At 38.2% G+C, this 27,386-nt stretch overlaps 2 protein-coding genes across 2 annotated transcripts; one reads left to right on the top strand and one right to left on the bottom strand.

Moving 5' to 3' along the window:
- Nucleotides 1–185: 185 nt before the first annotated feature.
- Nucleotides 186–5,738, bottom strand: fam166b (family with sequence similarity 166 member B). Its single transcript, XM_022681121.2, is given in 6 exon segments — nt 186–852; nt 2,092–2,301; nt 3,787–3,919; nt 4,414–4,568; nt 5,160–5,374; nt 5,558–5,738. Coding segments are annotated over 6 exon segments (849 nt in total). The 5' UTR covers nt 5,623–5,738; the 3' UTR covers nt 186–781.
- A 9,211-nt stretch (nt 5,739–14,949) lies between these two features.
- si:dkey-106l3.7 (uncharacterized) lies at nt 14,950–26,808 on the top strand. Its single transcript, XM_007231984.4, has 6 exons — nt 14,950–16,453; nt 20,596–20,748; nt 23,010–23,154; nt 23,454–23,524; nt 24,728–24,825; nt 25,573–26,808. Exons 1-6 carry the CDS (start codon nt 15,821–15,823, stop codon nt 25,634–25,636), a joined length of 1,164 nt encoding a protein of 387 aa, XP_007232046.3. The 5' UTR covers nt 14,950–15,820; the 3' UTR covers nt 25,637–26,808.
- The last annotated feature ends 578 nt before the right edge of the window (nt 26,809–27,386 follow it).

Below are 27,386 nucleotides of genomic sequence, written 5' to 3' on the forward strand. Positions count from 1 at the left end.
AAATAATAATGTAGTAAGAAATGTGCTTGTGCAACTGTCTCTCCACCAAGGAGACTGGAGAATGGGTGGGGAAAAAAAAACTCTCAGAAGACGTGCAGAAAAAAAAAGGCGGGAAACAAAACAAAGGAAATGCCACAAAATGGCATTTAACAAACTAAAACACAGTTCTCTCTTTTTACCTTTTTTTTTTTTTGAGATACTTTATTTACTTTTATTAACCTTCTACAAAGGTGCGACAGAGACGACTTGTTTGACTGGTGTTTATATAGAGTGATGCACAGGTGCAGCTGGTTGACGCTAATCTAATCACCGCAGGGGATTCTGGGTGATGGAGTTTTGAGATCCAACTCTACCATTTCCTCCCCTAACTTTAAATGGCATTTCTACGTCCAGTTCAATGAGGTGTACAAGTGGGTCATGTACAAGAATATGTAAAGAAGTATATTTGGTTGTTTATATTCTTACTATATTTTTGTTGTAACCTGACTAAAACTGTATTTTTTTCATACATTCCCTAAGACAACATTATGCACGTTTTGCAAGTCTACCTGAAAAATATAACTTATGCCATTTTATTCACTATTTACTGTGTACAATCATTCATTTGCTTTATAATTTCTCATGGTCTGATTGAAACTCAACATACCAGCTCAACCAACATAAGAATAAAGTAGTTTAGTTCATGTTTTGCCAACACAAATTTCTTTATTTGCCACTAAATATTCCTGAAAGGTCTGCTGGTGGGATCCAGCTGAAAGTCCACTGACCCATCACTCGCTCTTTATCTCTGGGTGTTCGCCAGGGCATTGTTGGTGAGCTGCCCAAACGTCTGGCCATACTGAAATCTGTAACCTGTAATAAAAAGAAAATAAAACATTACTGAAAATAATGATAAAAGAAGAAGTGTAACCTGGAAAATTAGTAAAAGACCATAAGCATTTCTTTCTGAGGTTAAAACGTTATTAAAAATGTTCATGAAGTTCTTTGGACAAAATTACTCTCACATAAAGAGATCTCACCAGCTTTATTCTTGCCAGTTTTAATACCTTTTAGAATGAGCCATTTAAGGGCTTTGTCACTTTTATGGAAACAAGCTGTTGCTGCCCATGCCCCATGTTTATTTTGAGCATTTACCACATGAAAAACACTATCAAACCTAGTTCATGCTTAACATGCTTGACTTGCCACAGACAGTAGGTACAGATCCCTCCCTCGGAGGAAGTCTGCTGGCTAATCCTGCTGTGTACTGTATGAGGTTCTCAACCAGCAGATCGAAATAGAGTTTCTTCAACTGATCTAGTGGGTGGAGCTCTGGTGGGGATTGACTGGTGAGGGGTGGAATCAGAGAGGTTCTACGCAGGTTTCCATTTCATTGTGACACCAAACTCTTTCAGCTGATTCACAGAAAAGAAATGGATGGATGGATTTTTTTTTTTTTTTGGCGACTGGAGTGTTTATAGCATAGAGTCGAGACCCAAGTAAAAATACAAAAGCATGCAAAAAAAAAAGGTTTTGCATTATGGGTTTCCTTTAACTGTTTTTTTTTTAAATACATAGGAACATACAACTCTGGAAAAAAATAAGAGACCACTTAAAAATTATGAGTTTCTTTGATTTTACCAAATTGAAAACCTCTGGAATATAATCAAGAGGAAGATGGACGATCACACGCCATCAAACCAAGCTGAACTGCTTGAATTTTTGCACCAGGAGTAAAGACATAAAGTTATCCAAAAGCAGTGTGTAAGACTGGTGGAGGAGAACATGATGCCAAGATGCATGAAAACTGTGATCAAAAACCAGGGTTATTTCACCAAACATTGATTTCCGAACTCCTAAAACGTTATGAATATGAACTTGTTTTCTTTGTATTTTTTTTTGTTATTTCAGCCATTGCTCATTTTCTGTAAACAAATGCTCTAAATGACAATATTTTTATTTGGAATTTGGGAGAAATGTTGTCTGTAGTTTATAGAATAAAACAACAAAGTTCATTTTTCTCAAACATAAACCTTTAAATAGCAAAATCAGAGAGACTGATTCAGGAACTGAAGTGTTCTCTTAATTTATTCCAGAGCTGTATATCAGTACCTGGAACGTGGCCAGTAAAGGAGGGTATGATGCCGTGGTGTCGGGAATAGATGGTGTTAATAGAGGGTAGGTTGCTGTCGTCCTCCTTAAGGGCGATGGCGCTGTTTCCTGCTTTCATCTGCTTCCCAAACTGGATCAGCGCCTGGTTGGTGGTGATGGGGTAGCCGGTTCCGATCAGGAATCGGGATTTGGGGACATAACCAGTAAAACCTGCAGCCCAGAGAATAACAGAGAGAGTATTGCTGTCAATTAATATATTTCATCCAGAGGCGTGCAGCCATAGACATCAGCATCACCAACTCTGCCCTTTTGAAACTTCTTCTTTTTTTATATACATATATATTATTATTATTAAGATTTTACTGAGGCCGGTTTGAAATGATCTTTTGAAAACCTGAGCGATTAAAAACGAGTGAAAACAGAATGCCCTGAATTCAGCTCTCACACACCCGACCTCTCTCTTCCTCTGTCACGTGCGCTGCAGCAGCAGTTCAGTTCAGCGAGTCTTCAGCACAGCACGCACGGCTTGTTCTCCCCCGTGTCCCACCAGCCAGGTAGCATACACATCAAGTAAAATCCTACCGTTTTCCCTCTAAACCCAAAGTGAAATCATTTTGTTGTGCAGTAAAATGTCTCATACAGCACCAAACTACTATGTATTTTATCAGTTGGTGGTGTGACATTTTTCCATTGAAAACTCACGTTTAGAGAATGTTACAAATAAAAGTCAAATTTCATTCAACATGTGCGTGTAATTTTTTTATAATGAAGTGTTCCACGTGCGCTAAAAAGTGCCCTTTTCCCCCCTGAGCACTTGCCCCCCAAAATGTCTGTGCACGCCACTGATTTCATCATGTCACGATGCTCCTTGCTATCTTATACCCCACCAACAGTCTTATATTCACGCCTTTTACTTTCCTGTGTCGTTTAAATAGCAACAGAGCTTCTGAATATATCTACACTGATGGGCGTGGTGATCTGGAAATGAGGTGTGTTCAGTTAAATTTCTGGAGTATTGCTTGTGTATCTTGGTAACAGAAAACACAGAAGCTCCACTGACTGAATACAACCTAGACAGATGTCAACAGTCAGACGTTCATCACTATCTTGGCAACACAGGTGCACATAAACAAACAGCAGCACAAACCCAACTTTTACATCAGCAATAGACAGAATGAATAAATAAATGAGCTGCTGGAGCTCTTTCCCAGCATGAACAAGCATCTCAGTTTCCTCTGCTGAGAAGCATTGGACACGTCCAAGTAGCTGCACCGTTAAAATAGCAATTTGCCAAAGTCAGAGCACACCTTGCTTTTAAAGGGAATGATGAAAAAGGGACACTGTGATTGGTTTGTTTCACGTTACGCCCAAAAACACACCACACCCACGATTAATTAAGAGAATTAGTACATGCCACGCAAGGTGTACTTTTCCCGTCATTACGACAGCACTCTGACATGCCCTGAATCAAGCTGCACGGTGCGCGGATGACGGCTCGCCTATAGATCACTAAAAGAGGGGCCTTTGTTTTTCGTGATAAGTGGTAAAATATCTCAATTTCAACATCTGATATGTTTTATATTCTATTGTGAAAAAATATGGGTTCATAAGATTTATTAAATCAGTGTATTCTGTTTAAATTTATATTCATTTCTATTTTATACAGTGAATTAACATTATTATTGTGTGTCTTGCCTGATATGAAGTATTTGTATGGACTGCTGTCAGGCATGAAGTACGGAGATCCGAGGGGCTTCCAGGGGTTCGCGGGTCTGAATGGAGCAGGGTCTTTAGAGATGGCGGTCAGAGGAGTGTTTAGTTTCGGCGGCTGAAGAGGAGAAGAAGAAGAGGTGAAGACTCTTTGTTAACTTTACTGTGGATTTAATTTTATTAGAATTTCATTCCAGATATGTATTTTTTAGAAATTATGATGCGTCATTATTAATAACAGGACAGTAATTCCTATGTTCCCATGAGAGTCTTATGCATTATTTTACAGTGTTTAGATCTGTCAGCAAGAACAGGTTACTGGGTAACCCTTTAATACTGCAATAATTAGAGTTAGTCAAGCTGCATGTGCTCAGTCTGCTGAACACAATGGGTGTGTAACTGCAGTGAATCTGATTGTGAGAGCAGGACAGATTGTAGAAGCTGCTTCCTGGTTAATGAGACTGTGCTACTGGACCTGTTCAGATACCCAATCTCTCCTGCATCCATAATTAAACACCACGCTGCTGCAGCACAGCTTAAGAGGCCAATGAGAGGTGGCAGAGGTCATTGTAAAATTCAGTGTGTTACAGTGTGTTAGAGAGTGTGTGTTACTCTAAAGTCCGGCAGGCTGTAGTTCACTGCAGGCAGATGATCAGATGAAGTTAGTTGGATCCGTCTCTTTATATCAGACTCAAACTCATACAGAGCATCTCGACACACCTCTGTGTACGTCCTCGAGAAATAGTTCTGACTTCTAGGAACAAAACCTTAAAGAACACAGAACACACATATATTTTAATAAGTTATCTAATGGCAAACAAAAATAATTAAATGTTATAAATGTCTATAAAACACCTAAATCACATTTTTGTCAATTAATTTTTCATATAATTTGACATAATTAGAATTTTATGACAAAGTGATCAATAGAAATGCTCCAAAATTAGTAATAAAATACTTTTAAATAAAATATTTTACACTTACGACCATTAAGGTTTAGAAAGGTTTTTTCCTGTAAAGTTACAGTTTTAAAAACTTGGACACGACATGGACAAAAGTAATACTGATTTTGTTGGAGTAACTGTATCTACTGTACAGAGGAGGCTTTCTACAACATTCTGGAGCATTGATGTGAGAATTTGATTGCATTCAGTGACAAGACTATTAGTAGTAGGATGGATGATGATCACCACCCCACCTTGTCCCCAACTCATCTGCAACTCATCCCATCCAAAAGTATTAAGTGGAACTCCAATTCATTCATTAGGTGAGGTGTCCACAAAAATCTGCTCATGTACAGAGTATCCTGAATGATCTCAGTATCAGGAGAGTATGTACTATATAAATCTGTATATAACCTGTGTATCCAGGTATTCACTCCCTGTGCCTGCCTGGCCCGCTCCAGCTCCGGCTCGGACCCTCCCCCGGGTCGGTCTGGGTGGGGGGCAAGCGTCCCGACTGCAGGACCAGCCTCTGAGAGTGAGCAACATCCGGCGCAGACAGCAGCCTCGCGGTCAGCTGCGCATACGGCTTCCCCATGTGATACTTCAGCTGCGGACAGTAACCTGCATACCTGCACAGGTAAACACACAGTCAGACAGACAGACAGACAGAAAGATAGATAGATAGATAGATAGATAGATAGATAGATAGATAGATAGATAGATAGATAGATAGATAGATAGATAGATAGATAGACAGATAGACAGACAGACAGACAGACAGACAGACAGACAGGTCAGTGGTCGGTTCTTACCCTGGTATGTAATGCGGGTCAGGAGTCACTAAAGTTTTGCTGAATTTAGGTGGGAATTTCTCCATGTTTTTGTTTATCTGTGTGCGTGTTTATCTGTGCGTGCGCTTCAGCGCGTGTTATGAAGCGGTTGCCATTCACAACAGTGCTCAGTTCAGCCCCGCCCCTTTCAGAACGCACGCGCTCCATTAATGCCTCCCGCAGACTGTTACAGTACTAATAACACGTTAGAAAGAAAGAAAGAAAGAAAGAAAGAAAGAAAGAAAGAAAGAAAGAAAGAAAGAAAGAAAGAAAGAACAACTGTCAGAAATAGACAGTGAGAAACAGACGGACAGACAGAGAGAGAGAGTGAAAGAGAGAGAGAGACAGACAGACAGACAGGCAGAGAGAGAGAGAGAGAGAGAGAGAGAGAGAGAGAGAAACAGACACAGACAGGGAGAGCCAGACAGGCAAAGAGAGAGAGAGAGAGAGTGAGAGAGAAACAGATACAGACAGGCAGAGAGAGACAGAGAGAGACACACAGAGAGAAAGAGAGAGAGAGAGAGAGAGAGAGAGAGAAAGCGAGAGTCAGACAGGCAGAGAGAAACAAAGAGATAAGGAAAGATATGGATGAATGAATGAATGAATGAATGAAAGGTAGATTAATGCAAGGATGTATAAAGAGAGAGAGAGAGAGGTATATTGATGAATAGATGGACAGTTGGCTGGACTGATGGATGAATTGATTGAATGACTGACACACAGAAAGATAGTTAGGTAGATAGTCATATTGGAGACAGAGAGAGAAAGAGAGAGAGAAAGGTACATTGATGAATTGACTAACTGCATAAATATTAGATGAATGAAGGTCACCATTTCCAGTTGAGTTAGAGAGGAATATATTATTAATAAACATCATTAAATAATAAAGCTGTTTATAATAATAAGATGTTTACTAATGATGATTAATACATAAATTAGTTTTAATAAAGTATTGATATTTAAACAGTAAATGATACTGCATTTCATTAGACTACATTAGAACATAGATAATTTGCAGACTATATATTTATATAGCCAAACTGTAACGTTTTCCAGTTTAGTAATTAACTGATAACAAAGTGTTGTGATTAATACAGAAGAGGACCACACCGCCAACAGTGCAGTTTTTTTTTAACAGCAGTTAAACCCAGGCTGTTGTGTGGCGCCCTCTGCCGGCCAGTGGCAGAACAACATGAGCAACCTTCTAGTCTATGTTCATGTAACAGACAGCAGAATTAGCAGGTGATTATAGCCTGGGTTTCTGTCTGCTGGTAAACAATAGACAAAGCTTAGCAGGTCTGAAGGTGTTTGTATGGATTAAATCATTTGTTACTCTACAGAAAAGACTGCATTTGAGTCTCAGGTTTAATATCAGTGTCTGTCAGTCACTGCAGACCCCTCCCTCCTCTGAACAATAGCCGATTGTGCCTGTCTCAGATCAGTGTCTGAACACATCATGGGAGCTCAGGTGGAATCTGTGGTATTTGAAAGAGCGCAGGCTCTCGTGTCGACATTCAGCAGACAGGAAGATCTAATCGGTGTGGTTTAACACGCATTGTGTGTGTTTAGACTGGATTAGAGGAGTCAGACACACACACAGGTAACATTGGTGTGGTGTGGTGTGGTGTGTGAATGACTTTTTTAGTACGTCAGCTGCGAAAGTTCCTTTTATTCAGTAGCTACATACATACACAGTGCTGTAAAAAATAATTTCTAAGGTTTTGGGACTCCAGCAGACCACACTGAGAGCTATATTATTCACAAATAGACTTAACATGGAACAGTGGTGAACCTTCCCAGGAGTGACTCTCAGGCTGACCAAAAATACCCTAAAAGGGCATGGACAACTCATCCAGGAGGTCCCAAAAGAACACAGGACAACATTTAAGAACTACATGTCTCACTCGCTTCAGTTAAAGTCAGTGTTAATGATTCAATAATTAAAAAAAGAGTGAAAATGGTATCTGGGGCAAAAACCACTCCTGACCAAAAAGAACACAATGACCCGTCTCAAATTACCAACAAACATATTGATTATCCCTAGGTCTATTTTTTGGACTTCTTTAATATAATATTCTTTAATATAATTGCTAGAACCTTTAATTCTGCTCTCCACTAGAAAATCCTGAAGGAGAATATCCATTCATCAGTTTGTGACCTTAAGCTCAGGCATGCTTTGGTTTTGCAGCAGGACAATGACCCAACACACACCAGCAAGTGCACTTTATCTGATATCTCTGTCTTAAGTGGTGGAACAGGGACTTATCGATCATTTATAATTGATCATGAACCAAAGAATGATGGGTCTTGGTTCCTCCCAAGGTATCTTCCTCCAGCTATATAAATAGTTTGATTTGATTTGATTTGATCAGAACTGTACTGGAGCAGATGCAGGTGAGTAGATAAGTCTTTGCATCTTCAGAATGACGCAGATCCTGTACCTAAACACACACCGGGGCAGTATAGGTGTTGTCTGCTTCCTGCTTCTGTGCCGTTCAGACGCTTCTCTGCTTAGCTCTGCTATCTTTCATACTTTTCTTTATTTTTAGACATTCTAGAGCTACAGTGTCTGAGCTCATTATTTAGATTAGCACTAGCACTACCATATTTTGTTTCTTATTTTATGTTTTCTAGTTTCTTTTGGACATTTTATAGTAGAGCCATAGGCACAGGAATCAGACAAGTTTCTGTAGAGTACTAAAGAAGAACTCTACAAGATGCCTCCTTGTGTGGGTTCAGAGCACCAGTGCTGCCAGAACTGCTACAATCTTCTACAAAGAATGACTGTTTTGGAAACAAATTTTCGGTCCTTGTTATCGGAGTTTAAGGACTGGCATTTCTGCGCTGTTCGAGGACCAACGGAGTGTGGGAGTGCTGCCAGCGGACAACGGGCAGGGATTTTAACGGAGCAGCGAGCAGTGGAGACGAACAGAACTGGACCAGCAGATCATGTGGACATCCCTAATGTGAGTACAGCTGAAAGATATGGGCAAAACCAGCAATGGGTTCGCATTGGAGCTAAACCCAAACGCCATGCCACATACAGCTCTGTAGTGTCCTCCACTCCTGCTAACATAGCACATCTGGCTAATGCTAATGCTAAAGCTATTGCTCGGAGATCAGAGCACAGAGCCAGAGGAAATCAGTTCCAGTCACTTAGTTTGCAAAACAGATTTGAGCCACTGCAAGACCTCAATGACTTTCCTAATACCAGCCAGTATGATACAGAAAGAACCAGAAGATTCAGCCATTCAAAACACCCCAGGAGAGCCACAGGGCTCCAGGCTGGGGCCACAGCAGACACCCTTGTTTTGGGGGATGACTCTGTTCATGGCATGAAAAATAATCACAAACTCATCGTTCGATGTGAGCCAAACATCACAGTTTCTGAACTGAATGAGAAGCTTCCAACACTACTGGCTGAATACAGAACAGTGAAACGGATCATTGTTCATGTTGGAAAGAATGATACAAGGAAAGAGCAGTCTGAGGTGTTAAAAAGGGACTTTAATGATCTTTTTACCACACTGCACAAATTCAACATTCAGACATTCATCAGTGGTCCTCTGCCTGCAAGAGGCTGCAATATGTTCTCTAGGCTGCTGGCTTTAAACATTTGGCTTCAGAAAACCTGCAGGTCAAACGGACTGAACTTCATTGACAATTTCAATCTGTTTTTTGGGAAGAGAGAGTTTTTCAGGCGAGATGGACTGCACACCAACAAGAGAGGAGTCAAATTCCTGTCAGAGAACTTCATTTTTTCTCTGTGCAACTTCTCTGTTCCCACTGGTGAAGACACGTCAGCTTTAACACCCAAGGACACTGTCTGCACTACAGAGACACAACATCCTCCCCCCACAGAGACTGCGGAGTTATCGGACGGGAGCCATGTTCTGCTGTATCAGCTGCCAGAAACACCGCAACTGCATGAACACTCCACACCATCCTCCATCTCCACCTCATCATCATCATCCTCCATCTCCACCCCATCATCACCCCACCTGAACTTCCCAGCAACCATGGAGAAGCTGGTATCTGCAGGGACAAGACTGACGCTTTCTCTGTCAGCGAGTCCTCAGGTACAGCGAAAAATCAGCACAACTTCTCCTCCACAGTCACCTACTGCCTCACGGACCCAGCAACCCCCATCCTCACCACCACTACACTCCCCAATCAAGGAGTTAGAAAAGGGGACCAAAATGAAGCCCAGTGAGCATGAACATGAGGAAGTATTAAACAAACTCCCCCCACAACCCAAAAAGAAGAGACAAGCTCCTAAACCACCGGACAGACAGCTCCGCTCTCGACTTCTTCACCAGCAGGAGCCCCTCCCACCTCCGTCCACCATAAGGGAAGAGGCCGCCACAAGTAATCCAGCAAACTGATATCTTTTGGGTCCGTGCTGCTACAGTGGTGAAGTCAGCAGTACATGTTTTCAAAACAAGTACGGACCCTGTGTGCCAATTATCTCCCCCATTCCAGTTCTTATCAGAAGCAGAAAGAACAGGGAGTATAGGTCAGATAATGTGAATATATCCAACTTGCAGTATGTAAATTGTAACCCACAGGCTTTGGAACAAAACACACAGGTTATTAAGTTAGCTCTGCTAAATATCAGATCTCTTACAAACAAGTCCTATCTAATTAATGATTTTATTACAAATTATGGGCTTGATTTTCTGTTTTTAACAGAGACATGGTTAAATTCTTGTAGTGCTGAAAGTGTATTAATTGAGTCGGCTCCACCAAACTTTAACTTTTTAAATGTCTCACGTACCGGCAAGAAAGGTGGAGGTGTAGCTATGCTGTTTGATGATACATTCCAATGCAAGCATTTATCACTTGGTGACTCCACATCTTTTGAATATTTAGGTGCAGTTTTAAAAGGGACACCAAGAATATTACTAGTAATTGTCTACAGGCCTCCAAGGTACAATGCTGATTTTATTGATGATTTTACAGATATGCTGTCTTTTATTTCTACTGAATTTGATCATTTTATTATTGCTGGTGATTTTAACATTCATATTGATAATTCCAAGGATAATTATGCCAGAGAACTCTATGATGTATTTGACTCTTTTGAACTCTCTCAGCATGTGACTGGAAGCACACACTGTCATGGTCACACCCTGGATTTGGTTATCTCAAAAGGTCTCAACATATCAGCCTCTATTAAGGATGTTGCACTATCAGATCACTACTGTGTATTCTTTGAAATGTGGACTTCAATACACAGTGAAGCCAGACAGATTAGGTACAAGAAGAGACAGATAAATGACATGACAGCTGAACTTTTTGTGAGCAAAGTGTGCTCTGCACCATGCAAACCATCAGACTCTGTGGATACTCTGCTGGATAGTTTTAACTCAAAAACTGCTAGAGTTTTAGATGAGATTGCACCAGTTAGAGTTAAAACCATGCCATGCAAGCAGAAAGCACCATGGAGAAATGATGCTGCAGTTCAGCTCCAAAAGAGAGAATGCAGAAAGGCTGAGCGCAGATGGCGTAAAACCAAGCTTCACATTCACAAAGAAATTTTTAAAGATAGATTGCGTGATTACAATAAAATAATGTGCACATGTAGACAAACCTACTTCTCCAGCATTATTAACAATAATATTAACAATAGCAAAGTTCTTTTCACTGTGGTTGACAGACTAACTAACTCACCTATATATATGACCCCTGAGCTGGTTTCAACTGAGAGATGTAATGAGTTTGCTAAATTTTTTAATACTAAAATCCACAATATCAGGCAAGACATCAGTACATCTATATTCACCAACGAGCCCTCGTGCTCTCCAAAACCATGCAAAAGCATCATAGTCAACATGTCCCAATTTAGCACTATTAATGAAGAAGTTTTAATTGATACAGTGAGTCACCTCAAATCATCCACCTGCAGTCTTGATACATTACCAACCAAGTTTTTAAAGAATGTTTTTTACTCAATATCAGAAGACATTCTTCAAATAGTAAATACCTCACTCATGTCAGGTGTTTTCCCAAATGCATTAAAAACAGCCGTTGTGAAGCCTCTCTTAAAAAAAGAAAAATTTAGATACAAACTTATTAAACAATTACAGACCAATCTCTAATCTACCATTCATTGGAAAAATAATTGAAAAAATTGTCTTCAAGCAAGTTATGCACTTCCTGTCCATAAATAACTGTCTAGACCAATTTCAGTCAGGTTTCCGGCCCAATCATAGTACTGAGACTGCGCTTATTAAGGTTATCAATGACATTCGCTTAAACACAGACTCAGGAAAAATGTCTATTCTACTACTGCTGGATCTCAGTGCTGCTTTTGACACCATTGACCACAACATTCTCATAGATAGACTTGAGAACCGGGTTGGAATTTCTGGAACTGTCCTAAAATGGTTTAGTTCATACCTTCAAGGAAGGAAATACTTTGTGGAAATGGAAAATAATGTTTCTGAGACTGTGCCAGTGACCTGTGGTGTACCCCAGGGTTCAATTCTTGGGCCACTCTTATTTAATTTATATATGATTCCTCTGGGTGAAATCATGCGTGACTATGGGATATCTTACCACAGCTATGCAGATGACACTCAGATCTACATGGCCCTCTGCCCAAACAACTATGGTCCCATTGACTCACTGTGTAAATGCCTTGAGCAGATAAATAAATGGATGGGACAGAACTTTCTGCAGTTAAACAAAGATAAAACAGAGATTATTTTATTTGGGAATAGTAATGAGAGGCACAGACTAGCTGCCTATCTGGATTCAAAAAGCCTGAAATCTAAAGAACTAGTGCGTAATCTTGGTGTACAAATGGACTCTGATCTCACTTTTAACAGTCACGTCAAAGCCGTCACCAAATCAGCATTTTATCACCTAAAGAACATAAATAAGATCAGAGATTTTCTGTCTAAAGCAGATCTGGAGAAACTCATCCACGCCTTTATTTCTAGTAGGATTGATTACTGTAATGGACTCCTAACTGGACTCCCAAAAAAGACCATCAAACAGCTTCAGCTGATTCAGAATGCAGCAGCCAGAGTTCTGACTAGAAGTAAAAGAAGAGAGCACATCACCCCCATCCTTAAATCCCTGCACTGGATACCAGTATGTTACAGAATAGACTTTAAGGTACTGTTACTGGTCTATAAATGTGTTAATGGTGCAGGACCAGCATATTTATCTAATGAGCTCCAGCAGTATGAGCCGAGCAGAACTCTCAGATCATCAGGAACTGGTCAGTTAGAGCTTCCTAAAGTAAAAACTAAACACGGAGAGGCAGCGTTTAGTTACTACGCTGCTCTTAAATGGAACCAGTTAACAGAGAGCATTAGAAGAGCCCCAACACTAAACATGTTTAAATCCAGACTGAAAACCTACATGTTTGATCAGGCTTTCAGCTCAGCTTAAAACACTGCAGCTCCGCCCACTTTTATTCTGTAACGGCACTTTTATATTATGTTTTTTTCTTATTTTAATTTTATTTCCAATTCCTTGTTGTTCTTTTACATGTTTTTAATTTTACTTCTCTTTGTTTTAATCATGTATGTTTTATTCATGCTTTATTCTTATTTTATTTTTATTTAAAATTCCTTGTTGTTCTTTTACATATTTTTAATTTGACTTATCTTTGTTTTAATCATGTTTGAATCAATCATGCTTTACTCTTATTTTAGTTTTTATTTTCCATTTTTACTGTTATTCTTTTACATGTTTTTTTTTATTTTTATTTTTATATGACTTCTCTGTGTATTTTCTAGTTTGTAAAGCACTTTGAATGACCGCTGTGTATGAAAGGTGCTATATAAATAAACTTGCCTTGCCTTGCCTTGCCTTGTATTTCGTGACACTGGACAGCCTTCCTTCCGTTCACCTCCGCAGACAGGAATGCAGACGCTATCAGTCCTCAGGAATGCTTTATCGTGTAGATCAGGTGCTCAGCCCGGCACATACAGCCTTTAGCTTCCACAATAAAAAAAAGAGTGTGTCCAGGTGTATTGGATGCAGGTAAATTGGCTACACTGTAACTAAATCCTGTATTGTTTAATTAACAGTAACATCTGATGGAAAATGAATGGTTATTTTTAAAACTTTTAAACCAAGAAATATGCTGCTAATCACCGGGAAAAATTACATAAATCATCCACATGTAGAAGCTTTCTAAATTACACCCAATATATACATATACAGCTCTGGAAAAAAAAAAAATAAAAGACCATTACAATGATGTTTCTTTGATTTTATTAAATTGAAATATAATCAAGAAGAAGATGGATGATCACAAGCCATCAAACCAAACTGAACTGCTTGAAGTTTTGCACCGGGAGTAAAGCAGCATAAAGTTTTCCAAAAGCAGTGTGTAAGACTGGTGAGAAGAACATGATGCCAAGATGCATGAAACATGTGATTAAAACCAGAGTTATTCCACCAAATATTGATTTCTGAACTCTTAAAACTACTTGTTTTGTCTTTGCATTGTTTAAGGTCTGAAAGCTCTGCATCTTTTTTGTTATTTCAGCCATTTCTTATTTTCTACAAATAAATGCTCTAAATTGCTTCCCTTTTTAAAACTTGACCACAGGTGTCTCTACCTGCCCATTTTTATAGCTGTAACTCTGCCCCTTCCTTAATTGGCTTGTACCATTACTGCAAGTAGGGGTACCTTAAAGATATACACACACATACAGGGGTTGGACAATGAAACTGAAACACCTGGTTTTAGACCACAATAATTTATTGTGGTGACGGACAGTTCTGGTGGAAACAGGAGAGTTGAGGTGCCAATTGAATTCTGCCGTGATTTGATCAGCCGTGGTTTCATGTTTTTTGGATACAATCCGGGTTAGCACCCGGACATCCCTTTCAGACAGCTTCCTCTTACAGCGTCCACAGTTAATCCTGTTGGATGTGGTTGGTCCTTCTTGGTGGTATGCTGACATTACCCTGGATACCGTGGCTCTTGATGCATCACAAAGACTTGCTGTCTTGGTCACAGATGCACCAGAAAAGACGTGCACCAACAATTTGTCCTCTTTTCAGGTATGTCACACATAATGTTGTGTGAATTGCAATATTTTGAGCAGAACTGTGCTCTTACCCTGCTCATTGAACCTTCACACTCTGCTCTTACTGGTGCAATGTGCAATTAATGAAGATTGGCCACCAGGCTGCTCCAATTTAGCCATGAAACCTCCCACACTAAAATGACAGGTGTTTCAGTTTCATTGTCCAACCCCTGTATATATTAACATACACATATACATATATTATTATATGTCATTAATGTTATTTACACCACGTTTACATACAAATGTTTAGACATGCCACTGGACGGTAAGAATTAATACATTTTTGTTCTAACTTTTCTTTCCCACAGGTGTTACACTAAGGAGTCCCCCCATCTTGCAGTACGGATCCAGGAAGCCCCCCAAGGACAACAACCAGATAAGTATATTTAGTATATTTATACACCTAATGTGTTTGTTTAATTAATGTCCCCAGCAGTACTGGTGAAGGGGCCAGGCCTCTGCATTACAATCCCCTGTCTTAACTTGATTCGACTTGACTCTTAACTTTAGCCTTGGTCACCCTCTCACCTGTTTAACCACACCTGATCCAAGCACCTTCTAAAGATCAGGTGTGTTGAAAGGATTTGCACATTCATGGGTGAATACATCTTTGCAGGGACCCAATTAATTTAATTTAAAAAGTATTGATGAGAAAATTCACGTAGGTGTCTAATAACTGTTGATGCACAATTGAGTTTTGGAAATTCCAACATAACGTTCCTCAAGATGTTCCTTGATGAGTTTCGGTATTCGCTGTTCTCTCCACAGCTGCAGTTTCGGCACGTCTTTGCTTTTCCAAGCAAAGCTTTTGCTGCGTTTGGACACGTTTGGACGTGTTGCGACAGATCAGGCGGTTGGAGAAGTCTGGAAGAAGGTGGAGGAAGATAAGGAAAGAGTGCAGCTTCATGGAGCTCCAGTACGCTCTGAGAGACGTGGGAAAGACTGGAATGTGGGCGGAGCTTTGGAGGATGCTTTGAATTCTGGCACAAGTCAAGTTCGAGAGTCATTTCCTGGTAGCGGCAGTTAGTCATCACCTGTCAGGTAGGACGGTATGACAGAAGGCGTGTGGAGGAATTGGAGAAGAATTGGAGGAAAAATAAGATAAACTGGTGGACACCCTGGGTTTCTTTAGACAGGAACAACCAACTTTTGGATATAGAAATCCATAAAAAGCCATGGACTGATGAATCTGTACAGGAATTTCGGGTGCATGCTGGAGACATGGGTGGCACATGGGTACCCAGATGCCTCCAGCTTCTCAGAAGACGCTTTGGAGAAGCAGCAGGATGCAAACAGCAGCGATTCTGCTTCAACCTGCTCCAGCAGGTTCCCAGGAATCACTCTGAGGTCTGAATCTGAAGACTCTGGAGTGGACTTGTCCAACGTGGGCAGCCCTAAGGAATCGAGGTCAAGCGTTTTGACCTCTGAAGACTTCTTGGAACTCAAACCGACTTCTATCTGTGAAATTACCGAAGAAGATGTAGATGTCCAGCCTTCATCTGCTTCTCCATCTCCGTCCATCTGCTCTTCATCGTCTTCGTGTTTCTCAGAAGCTCAGGGGTCTCAGAACCGGTCCACAGCAGAAGGCTTATCCTCAGTAGAGCAGGCTTTAAAGAGGACACGTTTCGAGTTCAAGAAGACGAGATCCCTGGAGAATATGCTGGATGTAAGACCTCGCCGACGCAGCAACACGACCTCGCTCAGCCGGGGTCTTCACACAGGGTTGACCGGACCACCCCACAGTACCGAAAGTGACCAGGACAGTCCAGGACACACTGTCCAGCAGGATGATGGGAATAGTGAAGACCTTGTAGAGGTATGGCTTACCTTCCTTTAGTTCTTTAATTTTAGTAATTCAGTTTAAAATGTGAAATGTGGCTTACAGCCAATGAAAACCCAAAAACCAGTTTCTCAGAAAATGATTATATTATATAAAACCAATTGGTATTTTTGGCAGTGTGGGCAGTGTGCCAAGTCCTGCTGGAAAATGAAATCCACATCTCTAAATGAAGTCGATATGAGGAGCTGTAAGATTTTGAGGGAAAACAAAACTGCACTTTAGACTTAATAATAAAACACAGTGGATCAACACCAGCAGATGACATGTCTCTCCAAACCATCACTGATCATCAGTAAATTTTACATTTCATCTGGAAATCAAGAGATCAGCGTCTGGAGCAAGAGTGGAAAGATGCACAGTCCAAATTGCTTCAGTGATGGTTTGGTTAAAAAAAATCTAAAAAGTGTGTCTTACTTGAATTTATACTTAGTAGGACCATCTTTTACTGCAATTACAGCTGCACTCCTTTTAGGGTTTGTCTCTACCAGCTTTTCCACATCTAGAGACTGAGATTTTTACCTTATTCTTCTTTATAAAACAGCTCAAGCTCAGTCAGAATAGACGGAGAGTGTCTGTGAACAGCAGTTTTCATGTCTCTCCACAGAAGCTTAATGGGATTTAGATCTTTTAGGACTTTGACTGGATCATTCTAACACATGAATATTCTCTGATCTAAACCATTCCAATGTAGCTCTGGCTGTATGTTTTGGGTCATCGTCTTGATGGAAGGTCTCAAGTCTTTTGCAGCCTTTTTCTTCCATGATTGTCCTGTATTTAGGTCCAGTGGCGTGCACAGACATTTTTGGGGGCAAGTGCTCGGGGGGTGGGGGGCTTGGCGGCTGGGGATTGGTGCTTATTCAGTTGTTGAGGGCACTTTCATTTTCAAAAGGGCACTTTGGTTAATAAATGTCCCTGCTAAAGAAAAGCATCCCCACAGCATAATGCTACCACCACCATGTTTCACTTTGGGGATGGTGTGTTCAGAGCATAGACTGCATATAGCTGGACAGAGCATCGTCTCTTAAAAGTGAAGTCACCACAGGTCGGGCGCCCCCTGCTGTTCGGCTGCAGAAAGCTGTGTAACTCCACCCATCCCCATAGGTTTCAATGGCAAAACAAACTTTCAATCACGTTTTTTTTCTAATATACTGTAATTCTACCTCCATTATTTAAATGCAGCAGCTAGTGTAACCTCTGCTTATATTGTCAAATTTTTATATCCCCACAGAATTCAGTTTTTAAAACTTTATTCGGCTCTATTCAAAAAAGGTGTGGTTATGGTAAAAGGGCTGCTTATGGGCGGGACCAATAACAGACCGTCAGCTCCGCTCCGCCCCGCTCTGCAGTCTGTGACCGCGAGGCAGCCCTCAGGGGCGGGGTTATTTAAATGAGTAGGCGTCTCTCCACAGCCTTTCTCCCTCCTCTGGTCTCTACTGCGCAGACTCTGGTCTCTGAATCGCCAAAATGGCAGAAGATTTTGGCTTCATTTTCATTGAATGAATGGGAACGGCGACACGGCGTCCATCTTTATATACAGTCTATGGTTCAGAGTGATGAGCAGAGTTACCATTCTTACACACATAGAGCTTTGCATTTAGGCCAAAATGTTCAACTTTGGTCTAATCTGACCAAAGAACTTTTTTTCACTTGTGGCAAACTGCAAGGCCTTCACAAAATAATAACAGGTGTATTTATACTGAGACTAAATAACACACAGCTGGATTAACTCTATGAACCTATTAAGTAAAACTTCTCAAGGCAGTAAATTAATTGTACTGATATTTTGTGTTTAAGTGTTTCAGAGTGAAGCGGGCTGGATACTTTTGCACGTTGAACTTTATAGATGTTTATTTGATAAAAAAATTTAAAACCATTTATCATTGTCATTCCACTTCACAATAACTATGTGCTACTTTGTGTTGGTCTATGACTTAAAATCTCTAAAAAAACAGATTTAAGTTTGTGTTTGTAAGGTAACAAAATAAGGAAAACATTCAAGGGGTGTGAATACTTTTGCAAGCCACTGTATACCAAAATATTTTGCCAAATAAATGTAAAATAAACGGAAACAGACTCACAGGTGCACTCTCGCTTGTCTGCTGTCACTTCATGCACTGTCATTAATCACTCAGCCTGCTTTAATCTGACCGTGTGTGTGTGTGTGTGTGTGTGTGTGTGTGTGTGTGTGTGTGTGAGTGTGTTTCCTCTAAACCAGTCTGTTCAGATGAACACTGAAAAGTGTAAAGCGGACTATAAGGAATGTGGGGATAGGCCTGTGTGTGTGTGTTTGTGTTTATGTGTGTGTGTGTGTGTGTGTGTGTGTGTGTGTGGTTAGAGATAACAGTGTGTAGAGGACGTGTCTGAACACCTGTATGTTAAACAGAGATGGAAGGAAACATTTTCAGAGTTTTATTATTACTTTTTTCCAGGCTTTTGATTGGGTATTGTTTCCATGTTGCCGTGGAGACTATGAGTAAACCATTTGATTTGTTCTTCATAACAGTTGATTTGTTCTTCATAACAATGTGTATGTATTACAGCAGTGCCAAAATTACACGTTATAGCACAAACCTTGAGTGTATTATTGTGATCATACCATTATAAAAAACTTCGCCAGTTAAAATAGTTCCATTGCTTCTCTGTTTGTAGCTGCTGTGCTGTTTGGTTTGTAAGCGCTGCAGCCAATCATATTGCAGGGAACTAACTGTGGTATAATTTGATATATTAGCCAGATAATATACTGCTATAAACAAATGCTCTCCATGCTGCTCCATGCTGTTTACACACTGACTGAGGTAAGTACAGTGTTAACTGTGCACTTGCGTAGGTGAGTCTGGCTCTGCCTCTTGTTTTAACTGGAAAGAACTGGTTGCAAATTTGACACCATGGCAACAACAATTTTTACTTCATTCCTACAGAAAGAAAAGGATTGTATCTAGACGGGTTTATTTTCTCATTCCTGTCTGGAATGACTTTGTACTTGTTTTTAATTCTCAAACGTCCTCTGAGAAAAAAATTACAGTCTGAATTAATCTACGTAAAAAAACACAACAGCGAGTGGAAGTGGAAGAGCTACTGAACTCGATGTCATGTGACCGATAAAGCCTAAAAAAAAACCTCACTGGTCCTCCTGTTTTTTAATTGCAGTCCGGATGCAAGAGTTTTATCACTAGAAGAGTAGAAGTGTAAAATACTGTTCACAGACAACCCCTGAGAATTGTTATATTTTCCTGGAACTGATCATGTTTTGCTCAAAATTTTACCAAGCACATGTTTTTTTAACTTGTTTTTGAATGTATAGACTTTAAATATACTCAAACCTAAGATATCTCTTATTGTTTATGAGTTAAAAGCATAAGAATACTGATGATTTGAGTTCATTACATGGCTTACTATGTATTACTTTGACAAAATACATGGAGAAACAGCATCAGGCGGATTTATTTTTCTTGATAATCACACCTCTAGGATACATGTAGATACTAAAAACCTGACACTCAGAGCAGCCTATGCCTTACAGTATTTTGATCAGGACACACAAAGAAAACTAGATACAAAAATTTAAACTTTTTAGTCTAAATAAAGAACAATGTTGAGTGCAAAATAACTACTTAGTAAAAATGTGCAAGTAAAATTATTAAAAACTATATAAAGTAGTGCGGTGAGTAAAGCAGGTAGTTTTACATTTGTTCTGTGGACACTTTTGAGTCATTTACTGATATTATTTGGTTTGAAACATCATATAAATATGTTTGAAGCACTAAAGGTAAATACAGTAATATTGGTTGGGGAAGGAGATCTCACTTTTTTAGGTGTTTTTCTTAATGGATTTCTTGTAGATTTATCTTTACCATCTTTGGGATGTGATTACTATTTTTAGAAAGAGTAAGTTCTGCCCTTTCTAACCATCTATGGATTATGTTTATGTGTGAAGGGATTCCTGAGTAATTAAGCTGAGAACACAAGGTGCGATTTTGGACAGAACATCTGTAGGGTTCTAAGGTTTAATATATAGAGAGGTTTAGAGGCAGTGAGAGTTAGTTATGAGATTTAATCTATATTTTTTCTTATTGTCTTCAATTCATAACTGTGTGTGCGTTTGTTGGTGTGTGTATCAGGGCGTGTATGGCGTGGAGCCGGACTTGGACGGGCTCTCTCCGGGGCTGGTGTACCTGGAGCAGATGTGCCGCATGCTGGAGCAAATCGCCCGACTACAACAGAAGAACCAGAACCTGCAGGTTCAGATGGACACCATCCGAGTTCAGAACGAGGTGAGAGATTCACTGTGAGGATCTGAAAAGATCTGTATCTATACTTTACTGGAGTAATTATTTTTTACATTTTCACACAATTATCTGAACTTTCTACTCCTTACATTTTAATAAAAATAGCCTTGTTACTACTTTCTATTTCATTTCAGCTGGTTTTCATTCCGGCTTCTCATCGTTTAATAAAACCCCTATCCAGATAAATCTCTTCTCCATCCATTCTGACACTCTATTGGTTTATACTGTGATCCATCACACCTGCACACGCCCCACACACACACTCCAGCAAGAACATAGCAGACGTATGTAGCCTATTATGAAGATGATCCATGCAGAGACTCAAGCCCAACTAAGCTTCTTTAATATATTTACATTCTACTATATGTAAAATACATTAATTTTCATATATGTGCATATATGCGGCTGAAACAGGGAACAGCCTATTGCATCACAAATATATTATCAACATTAACATTTTAATAATAGAACATTATAGTCTTTATGATGTTATATTATCTTTTAGAAAAATGTTTTTTTTTTTTTGGGGGGGGGGGGGGTATTTTTTGTTTTTTTCACCTTACATTACTTTTACTTTAATACTTTAAGTAGTTTTGAAACCAGTACTTCTTTAAATACTTTCACTTCTTAAAGAGTAAAAAAGATGGATGATCACAAGCCATCAAACCAAACTGAACTGCTTGAATTTCTGCACCAGGAGTAAAGCAGCATAAAATTATCCAAAAGCAATGTGTAAGACTAGTGGAGGAGAACATGATGCCAAGATACATACAAACTATTCCACCAAATATTGATTTCTGAACTCTTAAAACTTTATGAATATGAACTTGTTTTCTTTGTATTATTTGAGCAAATTTCTCATTTTCTGCAAATAAATGCTCTAAATGACAATAGTTTTATTTGCACCGTGTCTGTAGTTTATAGAATAAAACAGCAATGTTAATTTTACTCAAACATAAACCTATAAATAGCAAAATCAGAGAAAATTATTCAGAAACTAAAGTGATCTCTTATTTTTTTCCAGAGCTGTATATGATAGTATTAGTATTTTATGTTTGTTTTATCATTTGCTTTGCATAATAATTCTGGTTGTGGTGTGGCACAGTGGATAACACCACTATATGCCAGTGAGCTACCACAACATCTGGGTGACTATACTGCTCTACACCAATTCTACTTTGAATGTGATGGTCAGGTGAATACAATTTGTAGATTTGTATTAAGTCTTTTCTACATAATATATGAGCTACAAGTTTATCTAAGGTAGCCTGGAAGAGGGGGAATGGCTACACACTGACAGTGAGTGTCAGAAACTTGGGGGACACATCCAGTATGCGAGTGGATGCGTCCAATATCTACCACACAACACTATGATACACAACGATATGGGCTATAAAATTTTAAGCAGGTGGTTTTAATGTTATGGCTGATTGGTACATTTAACGTTTCACTTCTTTCACTACATTAAAGATCTCTCGATATCTCCAGATATCTTTCAGTGTTGCATTCCGCTCGAATGCCAAGCAATAACAAAAACAATGTTTTGGGTTATTTTATCTCTCGGATGATCTAAACCCCTCATGCAGGTGCTGTTTAAAAGAGATCAGGTTACGGTTTTACATCTCAGTTCCTTCTTCCTCCTCGAATCTCGAGGGAATTTTTTTCATGCCTGTCATCTTCTGCGTCAGCTCGTTACGAGTGTGTATAAGTGCCTGTGTATAAGTGTCTTCTGTAAATCAATTAACGTAACAGAGCTGTCATAATAATAACTAAATTATGTATAAATAATATATAAATAAATGAGATCAAAGAAATCAAAAATTTCTTTCTAAAACAGTTTAAGACAGCTTTGATCAATGATTAATGCGCTGTGTTATTTGTGTTTACAAATACTGACATGCCACATGTCATGGGCAGAAAACAGGTATTGCCCGTGACTTTTGGCATGCCTTGTGGAAGCTAAAGAATGCTGCACTGACCTGTGGGGGTATGTGAGCGAGGTCTGTAAAGTCTCCTTCATTGAATGTGGATGTGATTTCTGCTAGAGTTCCTAGTCGCTTGTCTGCGATTACACCAGTCACTTGAATTGAACATCTCATCCATGCTCTGTTAGCTGGAATATTGCTTGCCTGTATATATATTGAACAGTATTTTGTATTTTGGCTTTGATTTAGTCAGTATTTCTCTTCATTGGTTCTTTAAGGTGTTCAGTATTTGCATTAATCTATATGTTTGGATTTCTGCAGGCTGCCAGTGCACAAAAACTCGAGACTAGTTCGAAATTTAGCAAAAGGTCGGACCCCCTGCGTCTTGAGGACCCATCCAGCCTAACTTCCAATGGTTTCCGCCACAGAACCGTCTCAGACACATGGGCTTTCCTCAAACATCGGAGTAAGTCATTATAAGCATTATCCACATCTGTAATAATGCAGAAGCCTTTTAGTTTTTTTTGTAGCTTGTATCCTAATCATTGATCTCAGGTGTTCCTGAATAACTTCCATACACCCATTCTTTCACTAATGTTTGTAGAAGCAGTCCCAGCATGCCTAGCTGCTGCTTTTATTACAAACCTGTGGAGATGGATGAGATTCAGGCACATCTGAGTTTAATCTGGATGGGTGAGCAAATACTTTTGGCAATATACATATTTTATACAGTGATAGTAAAAATCTGATGTTTCTCTTCTGTAGGAAAACCTAAAGTTGAGAAGTTCGCTTCTACTGAAGTTCTGCTGGAGGAGCCTGTGGGGAACCTGGAGCCGGTAAGGGAAATGCTCTTGTTTATTCAGAACTCTGGATATAACGGAAGAAAAGAAAAACTGGTTGGGTCTGTGTTGATCTGACATCATTTACCAACATGTTCAAACAGGAGATCAGGACTGAGTCTTACCATAAACTACTGAATGTACTTTTACATTCAGTAACATTCAGTATACATGTTTTATAACACCTGAAATAAATAGTTAATACACTGGGAAATATCAATTAATTTGCTTTTTATTTTAGGTTTCATAAAATATACTTAATAATATGTAAAATTATGGTTGCCAACCACACTTATATTTCTATGGAATGTGATATATATTAATAACAAGCTCAGCTAGCTGTTAGTATGTATACTATAAGCTATATCAGTAAAATAATATCCCTAGTATACCTCAGCATGTGTTACAGTCATTTGTCCACAATGGCCTTTATATTACCTAACTGATGCACTATGAAAGAAAGAGGTCGAGTGCAAATATAAATGAGTTATGTATTGTGGTGATATACTGTGTTTTAGAGTGAAAGATACTAATACTGAGCAAAACAATGAGTAGATATGAAAATGACTAAAAATAAGGCAATAAAGTAAAATTGGAGAATGACAGACCGCCCTAACTTTTGAACAAGACACATTTATACACAAAAAAAATTCTTTTTTTTTTATAATAGGAGTAAATGCACAATATATGACACAACATAAACAAATAAAGATGTATGCATCTGAATATAAGAACAGTGTAAACTGAAACTTCAATTGATGGTTCTTTTTTTTTTCCTTTTAATCCTATTGTCTCTAATATTACTGTTATTGTATTAGTATTATTAGTAATATTTATTTTGCTTTCTTATAATGTTGTAATGATTGTTTCTTTCTGCATGTGTCTAAAAAAATAAACATACATATATAAATAAAATACTTGTTTTGCACTAGAAAAAATATTTTAAAAAAGACAAATCATGTTTCTGAAACTATAAGTCACTTTAAAACCACTAAACTCTTAAACAAATTCCCACAGTAAGTGAAATACCAGTTTTTTTTTAGAAGTTAAACAAAATACCACAGAAGAACTGTATCTTATCTTTGATAGGTTTTCCTGTCCGGTGGGATGGTTATATAAGCTAAATGTAGCGTAGCCTGGTTGAGAGTGTTGTGATTATATGTGTTAACATGGTTACGGTTTATCTGTTTGCTTATCCAGCCGGTGGAAACAGAGCCGAGGAAGAAGAGCAGCAGCCTGAAGCAGAGGATTAGCTCACTGAAAAAGAATGACAAGATAAGTCCCTCACGGAGCAGCAGGTGAGACTTCTGCATTTGTGTATTGTTTGCAGTTGTTTAAAATGGATTTAAACTCATCATGATTGTTTACAGAATAAAATATTTGTCCAAATGTGATTTAAAAACATGTACTTATTTTATAAGATGTATATTTAAACTTATGTCATGCTTTTTTTGTCATGTATTTTATTATAGGTTTAAACAAGTCTACAGGGGGTTAGCTTCACTCATCCTAAATACACCAAAAGAGAAACACATTTAGACATTAGCATATTATATATATATATATATATATATATATATATATATATATATATATATACAAACTGAACTGCTTGAATTTCTGCCAGGAGTAAAGGCATAAAGTTATCCAAAAGCAGTGTGTAAGACTGGTGGAGGAGAACATGATGCCACGATGCATGAAAACTGTGATTAAAAACCAGGGTTATTCCACCAAATATTGATTTCTAAATTCTTAAAACGTAATGAATATGAATTAAATGATTTTAAGTGCACCTTATAGTCATATAAAAATATGCTATGGATATTTTTGGGCATCAGGGAGCTGCTATCAATTGGCGTGAGAATCTCAGACCTCACGGGAGAAGTGAAATATCTGAAATGTGTTCAGCTTCTTTAAATTGCACCCATTACAAATTGCAAATGCACACACACAGTTTGTCTAGCACCTGTAGAGAAATAATACTGGAATTTAAAAACGATTTAATTGTTGTTTTAATACAATTGTCTTTCTTTCATTTCCCTCAGTTTACATGGTGAGAGGTCGGTGCTAAACCTGTTCAGGAACAGAAGAAAGACCACTCGGCTCTGAGACTCTACCAACCGGTGACTTTACTGTACCTGGATGAGAATATATAAAAAATATAGCTAACATGAATTTTAAGGCATAAGAAACAATAACAATGCATTGTAATTTGCACTGCACTGTAACACTAGCAGCTTGTATTTTCACATAAAGCACTTTTTAGCAGTTATGCTAATGCTAACTGAAGAGCTCATGTCTAAACCTGTGTTCTGTGGGTTAAACTAAAGGATTCCACAGTTGCATCATACAGTGTGAGGCAAGGTTTAGAGCCTGTTTTGAGTAATATGAGTCAGACTGGTGGTTAAAACTGGAAAAAGCCAGTTTTATAGTCCAGATTTCTGAAAGGATTCTCAGGTAGAGCTTTAATTGTACGTACTTTGCTTTATCAATCTTTAGGTGAATATTGTTGATTTTAAATTATGTATATATTGAGAACAATAAGCACTTACAGTTCCTACACTTGGAATAATCAATACACATCATTACAGTGTGATGAGAACCTTAGAGAACCTACTATTTGACTCTTCGTTTCATTTCTTCTACACAAATCTGAAATCTGCTCCTGATATAATTATTATTGTTTTTATACTTAATATAAAAGCACATATGGTCAACACAATAATACATTTACTCAATGAATATTTTATATTTTATTAAATATATTGTATTTCTGAAAACATTTGTTTTTATTCCACTGTAAATCAATATTTTCTAATACTTAACTTTGTCTAATATTTCCTCACTTAATTTAAAATGAATATATTTTAAAATATATGGTAGGTATATTAGAAAATATTTTATTAAAATATTGCACATGTTTGTGTGTGTGAAATGTATTTTTAAATGAAATGCACTGTATTTAATATGTACTTCAATTTCATAAAAAAATACATTTTTTTGTATTTTATTTTCAAATATGGATGTAACAACTCCAAACAAAAAAGGAAAAAAGTCTTGCTAAAATAGAAATTTTAGAAAAAAGTATATATTTCAATTTGGAGCATTCCTATTGGTTATCATGAGATCTTTACATAATGTAAAGGGCAGCTACTGGGTGTAAATAATGTCAAAAATTGCAAATTTATTTTTTTTAATGATATACAGATATACAGTGCTGTGCAAAGGTTTCAGTGACCTACCCCATATGATATATATATATATATATATATATATATATATATATATATATATATATATATATATATATATATATATATATATATATATATTCCAGGGCATTTTGGAGCAGTTCTACTGATCAAGTTATACTATAGACATATAACTGGCAGCTTTCACTAAATACAATCAGTTCTAACAGTTAAACTGTTTTTTTTTTTTTTTTTTTTTTTTACAGAGAAATAAGTTACAATAAAAGAACACCAGGCCTAAAATCTTTACACAACACTTTATATCTGTAAATTTACTGAAATCCCAGAATTGTAAAATGAAAAAGTATAGTATTTTTTGTTGGGTTTTGCTGCTAAATGTTTGATAAAGTCGAGTTTTGCAGTTTTTGAGTTGTATCTCTCTGTTAATGAGGCTGTAAATGATGTTCTCTCTCTGGAATGTCTGAGTTCTTAGTTACCCAGTGTGTACATTCCTCTCTCATGTTCTCTAAATAATCGCTGTTCCTCATATTTTCATATCATAACATTCACAGTATTTTCCAAGCTATTTATGTGACTATTTGTACATTTTGTATTTGTATATTGTGAGTTATGGATGTATAAAGCACTTTCTAAACATGTATCTTAAT

The sequence above is a fragment of the Astyanax mexicanus genome, chromosome 20, assembly GCF_023375975.1.
Source record: "Astyanax mexicanus isolate ESR-SI-001 chromosome 20, AstMex3_surface, whole genome shotgun sequence".
NCBI classification, from domain to species: Eukaryota; Metazoa; Chordata; class Actinopteri; order Characiformes; family Acestrorhamphidae; genus Astyanax; species Astyanax mexicanus.

What these genes read in the sequence shown, in the direction of transcription:
- si:dkey-106l3.7 (XM_007231984.4), top strand. Translation starts at nt 15,821, where the DNA reads ATGAATCTGTACAGGAATTTCGGGTGCATGCTGGAGACATGGGTGGCA. An exon ending in GGCTTTCCTCAAACATCGGA is followed by an intron (nt 23,155 to 23,453) that starts GTAAGTCATTAT and finishes TCTCTTCTGTAG; the next exon opens with GAAAACCTAAAGTTGAGAAG. An exon ending in CTGTGGGGAACCTGGAGCCG is followed by an intron (nt 23,525 to 24,727) that starts GTAAGGGAAATG and finishes TTGCTTATCCAG; the next exon opens with CCGGTGGAAACAGAGCCGAG.